The sequence below is a fragment of the Folsomia candida genome, unplaced genomic scaffold (genome assembly GCF_002217175.1).
Source record: "Folsomia candida strain VU population unplaced genomic scaffold, ASM221717v1 Fcan01_Sc026, whole genome shotgun sequence".
NCBI lineage: Eukaryota > Metazoa > Arthropoda > Collembola > Entomobryomorpha > Isotomidae > Folsomia > Folsomia candida.
The window spans coordinates 672,668-680,177 of record NW_019091218.1 but is presented as its reverse complement, the minus strand read 5'-3'; the positions used below and the strand labels follow the sequence as shown (position 1 = coordinate 680,177).

Genomic DNA, 7,510 nt, shown 5'->3' with positions numbered 1-7,510 from the left:
TGACGGGGATAATTAGTTTTCTTCTTATTTAGATGTTTATTCAAGTATAGATACATACATATGTATGTATGGTTGTTTGTTTCACCACGTATGTATTTCTGTATTTACAATGTAAATTTTACATAAAGGATTATTGTATACATATATAATGCTCAGGACGAGTATATTCAACCTACAAAAATGAAAAACATTTCGAAGGGAACTCATTTTAAAGTAGTGGTCGGGTATCTCCGTCAGTAGCGGTTGAGGTCCAATGTGACTATTTTTACCGAATTGGTGATAGACGACCTTACCAAAAACACCTTGATTGCAGGTTATTATGTAAATATGTATGCATCAATGATGGAGATTTGCAAAATTATGTATGCCCCCGATTTTTCTGCATGCGAATTTTAAACTGACAATTTTGCAGAGTCGTAATGCTCCATAGTTCATCTTTTTATACACAGACGTGTAAATGGCATACAATTTAACAGTCTTAATAACCTAAACAGTTCAATTTTTCAAACTACCTATATATTTGTGGAGTTAAATAACTAATCTCGGCAAAACAAGGATGGATTTGGCACCTGCCATGATAAATTTACCGATTCAAATGAGCAAATCAATGATAACCGTGGGTTAAGCGCTCAAGTTATGCAAATATGCAAGCACTTGTTTGCATAACTTGAGTCATGGGAAGCGCAAAATCCTTCCGAGATTAGTTATCTCCACAAACATTTTGCATCAAGTATGTATATGATAAACTGAATACTCGGGGTCAACAACACTGTTGAACTGCTCATTCCTTGTTAATATAAAAATATAGACATGGTACATACATACATAATTTTATTGGAACTGATTAGCCCAATCAACGACGCAGATTTTACTATTCGTGGAGGAGCTGGCGGACTTCAGCCGAACCCTGCTCGTGGGACGATAAGCAACAAATATTTCTGCGAAACTTGGAAATTTTATCTGTAAAACTGAAGTTAAGTGGGGATTAATAAATTCACTGCAGCGTTTTTTGGCAAGATTTATATTACCAAAGTATTTTACTCGACGAACCGACAAGATTAAAAATTGCTTGATTTGTCGTGTAAGTAGAGAAACTACCTAATTATGAATTTAATTTACACATGCCTGATTTTATTGCTATTTCATAGATGTGTCTTGCAATCTTTGAAATTTGTGTGTTTATCTGTTCCTGTTACCACAATTATTGCTTGGTAGCGGATTAGATTAACCGCTAAGGAAGTTTCATCAGCAATTTTGTTCGTATTATTGTCATAAGTACATTATTTAGTTATTAAGAAAATGTATTTCCTCCTACGAAATTTATTCAATTCCGTTAATATCTATGTATGCAATTACTCTCCAGTCGTAAACATTGAACAAAAAATAATGATGGTTACCCAATTTTCAATTCCACATCGTGCTAATATATTTACAGGGTGGTTTAAATGTCACCCTAGAATGGAAAATTTTTCAGTGAAAAAAACTCGTAAATCTCCATTGGTTACCAAAATTCTGTCTCTGAAATTCAACATTTTAAGGATTTTGTATCATTGTTCCACCAGTTTTGATAATAATTAATACAAATCTCAATCCCAAATCTTGTAACTAATGGGACTTTTAGGGACTTATCCCTTTGCAAAATTTCTCATTTCACATTTTAACCACGCTATATGTAAAAATAAACCAATACAAGCCTTAAAATGATGTACAATCCTACTAAATTTGTTTCAATTTTTGCAGAAATAATAATGACAGACACCCTTGTCCACTCGGCATTACGTGCCATTACATCTGTCGACTTTGTAAGCCAGGATGAATTAAACAGGCAAAAAGACGAAAAGAACAATGACGCGGTGCCAAGAAGTTTTAACGGCATTAACTTCAACCCTCAAACTCTTCTAATGCGCGGACCAGTTCCAACCGAGGTACGAGACGCCTCCCTACAAAAAACCGACAAAGATGTATTTTATGACAAGAAAAAAGCTTGTGATGAAGTCGACGCCATTTCCATCGCAAATCCGAGAGCGTTGACCACAATACTCGAGCAACTTGGAAGAAAATATATCCTGCTCAGTGGTTTGAATCGGGAAGACACGATTAGAGATGTGAGGAAAATGATGCATCGTAAGGGTGAAATTCATTTGGGAAGACTTCTTTATGCCGGCCAAGTTTTGGAAGATTGCAGGCGTATGTCTGACTACAATATTGTGAATGGTTCAGTCATTCATTGCGTACTGGATTTACGAGGTTAGATTCGAACTACAGGGTGTTGATTTAATTCGTCCATATGCGGCCGATTTAGGCTCAAACCACATTTCCGTATCTACATATGGCCTTCAAACAAGCAAATATGTACAGGGTGGTTAAAATGTCACGCTACAATAGAAAATTTGTCAATGGGAAAAAGTTTAATAATTTTTTCATCAGTTCCGATCTCTAAATCTCCATTAGTTACGAGAATTTTGCTTGAGATTTTTATAAAATTATTAGCAAAACTGGTGGAGCATGATGACGAAATTCTTGAAATGTCGAATTTTAGAGACAAAATTTCGGCAACCGATGGAAATTTACGAATTTTTCCCATCGAAAAATTTTTCATTGTAGCGTGGAATTTTCGATTTTAACCACCCTGTATTTTTAAATTTTTACCAAGCGTAGAATTAAGACAAATCGTAATCAGTAGTACCTCGACATTCACGGGAAGAACCCAAATTTGCACCATATTTGAGTTAAAAGTTTTCAGATGTGTGGAAAAAATCGGGACGAATTTATTCAACACCCTTTACATATCAAAAAATTATGAATAAATACACAGAGGAATTAATTTAATTGGGCAGGTGGGAGTGAAGATCCGATCAAGTATATTGACGAAAATCTGCGTGATCCCAGATTTGATTACGACTTTGGCAAACTTAATGATGATGGGCTGACCTTTATGCGAGGACCGTGCGAGTACAAAAGACCGATTGGATGGACGAGACACGCCTTTAAAGTGATAGATCGGTTTGGAGACAATGTTTGGCTAGGATTGGGTGGTAAGAGGAGAGATATTTGTGACCCAGTGCCGGGTGAATGGGCAGGTGTGTAGTTCTATTTTGGGTGGGAACGTGCACATGTATATATTATGTTATCAAAAAGGTGGATGAGTGGTTATGATGTATATGGGTCGCCTGTGTACATATGTCTTTTTAAGTTTAGCATGAGTAGAGAACCCGTGGTGTACTCTTAAAAAGAATTTCACTTTTTTGAAAAGTAGGAACACGTTTTGCTGCATACATACACTTTCATATCGTGGCTTGCAATGCAATGGTGTGAAGTGTAATTCTCTGAATTAACCGAAATTTTAACATTACAGAATACTACGTACAATTAAAATTACAGATTTTCTGCTTGTGATCGAAGTCAATACAAACAAGCAAAGGTTCTTGAGGTAGTTTGTGCTATGGTAGGAATTAGCAAAATATTCGAGGGTAAAGTTGAAAAGTTTGTCATTTTCCCCTCTTAAGCGAATAGGGTTTGCTTCCTCCGCTTGGTAGGAATCGCTCTTTGTCAACTTTGACGTCGAATATTTTGACAAATTCCAACAATCGCACAAAGTGCCTCAAGAAACGTTGGTTATATTAACTTAGACCACTTAATTTAAAATTTCAGTCAAATCCGAGGGTTATACTTCACACCATCGCATTGTCAGTAAGAATTATTGATCTTTGACCTACTAATTACATACGTTACAGTATCTTACCACGGAACTAACAAGGATAACGTTGGTTCAATTGCTGAAAACGGGTTTCTTCTTTGCCGAGGACAACGCTTCCTTTTTGGTCGCGGCATTTACTCTACGCCCGACATAAACGTTGCGGAACGCTACGCAACGGAATTTGAGCATGATGGGGACACTTACAAAGTGGTGTTGCAAAATCGTGTGAATCCAGCAGCCGTGAAAGTTGTGCCCGATTCGGTTACAGGCGCGGGAGAATATTGGATAGTGCAAGATGAGTATGACATCCATGCGTATGGCTTGCTTATTAAAAAATGTCCACGAAATCACACCAACAATGGGGATTCAGCATGTACCATCTTCTGAAACGAGGTTGCAAATTGAAGTGCTTAAACCTGCTTTAGCACAAATTGCATATTACATGGGCCAATTGCATTATCCAATTACAGTAATCCAATTGTTTGGGTTTGGAGGGCCCTTAGATATGAAAAAAGTTGAGAATCTACATGAAGAATACAATTGTCATTAGAAATTACAGTTTTTTTTAAGAAATTAACTTTTTATCGGAGCCCAGTTACGTCATTTTTAAAAAATCGTGAATTAGACTGCGCTAAAAACTTAATTTCTTCAAAAAATCTGTAGAAACTCGTGAAAATTAGAATTGGATTGGATTGTAATTGGATAATATAATTGGCCCATCGATGACAGATTGTTACATACCTACAATTATTTCACGTATGTAGATTGGTTTTTTCAAATAAGTCAATATATGTACATTTTGCAAACATAATTGAAATATAAATTTATGTACAATTTATGTAATACTAACGTAAAGCGTTTTATTTAATCTACTGCATATTGTTGGATTTTCGCAGATTTTCGCAAAACAGTTAATAACTGTGTTAAAGAATTTCAATTAACGACTGACGCAATGTTTATGAATCTGTATATTTCATGAACTCAAGCTAACACAAAACGAATAATTGGCCCAGGTAATCTAGACAATTAACAAAATTAATCTTCACGATCTTCAAATAAATACTGAAGTCCTTCATTAATTATTTGATTAATTATTTATTTACAAGGAAAACTCTTAATTACTTGTAACAAGAGAGTAAAGATAATCGTTGATTGACTTTAATTACGTGGTAACCTTAATTACTTTGTTCATCCTAAAATTAATCTCAAGGTAATTACTTAATTACGACAAATCAAAAATTCGCATTATTACTATGTAAAATTTTGATATAAGAGAACTCTAAATAGTTATGTACACATTTTCTATTTACAACACTGCATAAATATTTAATACCAATTAAGACCTTTACGTTGCCTCACAATCGCCACCCTTCAATTCATCCACGAAGTGTTTCACCACAAGGACGAAATAAGTCTGAACTGCTATGCAAACCGCGCACGTGACCACAATGAACACTCCCGCCAAAAATTGCATACGAAATGCCATGAAGAAGAAGACGCCGACAACTCCGAATGAAAAGAGAGCGAGAGAAATTACGCTCCACACCAACCAAGGCATGATCCAGTGGTGATCCCGCTACGAAAATTCGAAAAATTCAAAAACACGAAAATTACGAAAATTCGGATAAGATTATGCAAATTCTTTGCACACTCTAAAAAATTACGCAACCCTTTTGAAACGTAAGTAAAGGTCATATTAAGTAAACTATGCTAAATTCAGAGTATGTAACGTTGTAACTTGATCAAAATAAAATTTTGGTCTAAATTTAATATAGTTTACTTAATACAGAACTCACAATGGGGACGCAAACCATGTTCAACCCAGATTATTTTTTAACCATATTAGTTTGAAACAGTAACTTATTACAAGCAACATTTATTCCAGAAGTATCGCCGATGCGAAGAATTTAGCATTTTTGGCGTTTTTTTGATTGATTTAATTAATTTTTAATTTGGCTTTTTTCATTGTGGGGGGGGGCACAACTTGGTGAAAACGCTAGAAGTTCCAACGAAATTTGTGTCGTTTAGCGTTACTGCGCCAAGAACTTAATATTGCTTTTAATGATTTGCTGTTTCAAACAATGTACCAGGAATCGGAAATCCCAACGCTTTCGATGGATTACGGATTACAGATTAATTAATTTAAAAATTATCATGGGATTACTTCGCTCCTGAAATAATGTGGATTACTTGGATAAATTAATGAGGTAGATTACGGATTACAGTAATCAGATTGCCCATCTCTGTATCTAACGTGGTTAAAAAATAATCTGGGTTGAACATGGTTTGCGTCCCAATTGTCAGAGTGCATTTACGTTTCAATAGGGTACCACTCTTTTCAAGAGTGAAATTTTCCGAGTGTATGGAAATCAAAAAGACACTCACGCTGCGATAACCTTGCACCATGCAGCCGGACAAAATCAGGTACACGACCCCCACAAAGAGTTGGATGCCGGCAAATGCAATGTATTGATTTTCTAAAAAAACGCGAAATTTGTTTTGGTGAAAAGTTGCATAATTTGTAATTTTTGCATAAAGAATGTTTATGGACGTACGATATTTCTGAAAGGAAAAATCCTTAATCTGATCCGGATTATTGATCATTTCATTAACTCCGATCGAATTTCGAATAATGGAAAAGATTCCACCAAGCTAGAAATAGAGAATATTAGTGGACTTGTTTTCGTAAGATATTGATTGTGCGTACTAACGAAAACGTATTAGGTATTTCTCATCTCAACTCATTTAGCAAACTTGGGAAGCTGGAAAAATTTGTGTCGTGAAGGGATTCGCAAAATAACATTTGGCAATTCTTTTCTACACGTTTCCAAAAACATTTATTTTATTTCCATGGACTGTCATAATTTCCCTTAATCATGATAAAGATAAGTTTTTGAAGTATTTATTTAAAACATAGACTTGAATTATTTAGTGGGCATACTTGTGACAAAAATTTAACGATTTAAAATTTTTGCAAATTTCTCAAAACATCGCAAATTATGTAAATATGTAACTACTTTAACTGCATATTCTGAATATGCGAAGATTGACGTGAGTACACTGATTAAGTAATACTTTTCAACTTACAATATTCAAAATTGCGATGGTTAGAGTCCCCTGTCCCACCGTGCAATTCCCACAGCAACACGTTCGTCCCCCCATTACTTCCTTCCGAATCGGGTACAAATTCTGTTTATGTAAGTATTTTCCAAAAAAAACGAGAGAAGACGTTAGAAATTATTAGTACGTTTGTGAGTATTAAAGCACAAAAAATATGTACGGTATTCCGTCGTCTGAATTTTATTTAATTGTTGGCGTATTTATTTGATAAAACAATATAACTGTTGAAGTGATCTTTTATTTATGAATGGTGGAGATGATGTTTGTTTGTTTTTGTGTGTCTGCTGTGGCTCCCACGATAGATGGATTCCTGGCAAAAAATTATGTACATATGTATCTATGCAGGCTGAACTTTTGCATTGTCGAGAAACTACATACAAGAACTTACATATGTACATATGGAAGAAGCTATGAAGGCATTGTTGGATACATGCTCAGCCCAAACACTGTATCCAGTTTAGTGGATGACGTATTATTACCTGGCAATACGAACAACAACCTTAAGTACGTGCTTTTTGTTCAACTTAGATTCTTCATGGTGGATAAGATTTTGCTTTAAGGCATGCATGCAATTTGTTTCTCCGTAAGTAAACGAGAAGAAAGACTTCATATTCACGTATGTATGTAACAGGTATGCACGAGGGAGGGGGGCAGAGCTGTTTTTTGCTAATTCTTGGAATATGTATACGAAGA

General features: G+C 35.2%; 2 protein-coding genes across 3 annotated transcripts; one reads left to right on the top strand and one right to left on the bottom strand.

Annotated features, from left to right (window-relative positions):
* The first annotated feature begins 864 nt into the window (after nucleotides 1–864).
* Nucleotides 865–4,535, top strand: LOC118438812. 2 transcript variants are annotated; one of them, XM_035859573.1, is made up of 4 exons: nucleotides 865–1,081; nucleotides 1,741–2,247; nucleotides 2,838–3,035; nucleotides 3,735–4,535. In XM_035859573.1, the coding sequence occupies exons 2-4, from the start codon at nucleotides 1,749–1,751 to the stop codon at nucleotides 4,082–4,084; spliced, it is 1,047 nt and encodes a 348-aa protein (XP_035715466.1). In that variant the 5' UTR covers nucleotides 865–1,081; nucleotides 1,741–1,748; the 3' UTR covers nucleotides 4,085–4,535. The 2 variants fall into 2 exon arrangements, with proteins under 2 accessions (XP_035715466.1, XP_035715465.1); XM_035859572.1 differs by having other exon boundaries at nucleotides 2,838–3,080.
* A 112-nt stretch (nucleotides 4,536–4,647) lies between these two features.
* Nucleotides 4,648–7,140, bottom strand: LOC110859562. The gene is made up of 4 exons (XM_022108530.2): nucleotides 6,785–7,140; nucleotides 6,253–6,349; nucleotides 6,083–6,174; nucleotides 4,648–5,273 (listed from the first exon to the last, which is right to left on the bottom strand). Exons 1-4 carry the CDS (start codon nucleotides 6,857–6,859, stop codon nucleotides 5,043–5,045), a joined length of 495 nt encoding a protein of 164 aa, XP_021964222.1. The 5' UTR covers nucleotides 6,860–7,140; the 3' UTR covers nucleotides 4,648–5,042.
* Between the last annotated feature and the right edge of the window lie 370 nt (nucleotides 7,141–7,510).

Coding starts and splice junctions, on each gene's coding strand:
- LOC118438812 (XM_035859572.1), top strand. CDS start 1,749: ATGACAGACACCCTTGTCCACTCGGCATTACGTGCCATTACATCTGTC. Junction 2,248..2,837: donor TTGCGTACTGGATTTACGAG/GTTAGATTCGAA, acceptor TTAATTGGGCAG/GTGGGAGTGAAGATCCGATC. Junction 3,081..3,734: donor AGTGCCGGGTGAATGGGCAG/GTGTGTAGTTCT, acceptor CATACGTTACAG/TATCTTACCACGGAACTAAC.
- LOC110859562 (XM_022108530.2), bottom strand. CDS start 6,859: ATGGGGGGACGAACGTGTTGCTGTGGGAATTGCACGGTGGGACAGGGG. Junction 6,175..6,252: donor TTTTTCCTTTCAGAAATATC/GTACGTCCATAA, acceptor GCGTTTTTTTAG/AAAATCAATACATTGCATTT. Junction 5,274..6,082: donor TGGTGCAAGGTTATCGCAGC/GTGAGTGTCTTT, acceptor GAATTTTCGTAG/CGGGATCACCACTGGATCAT.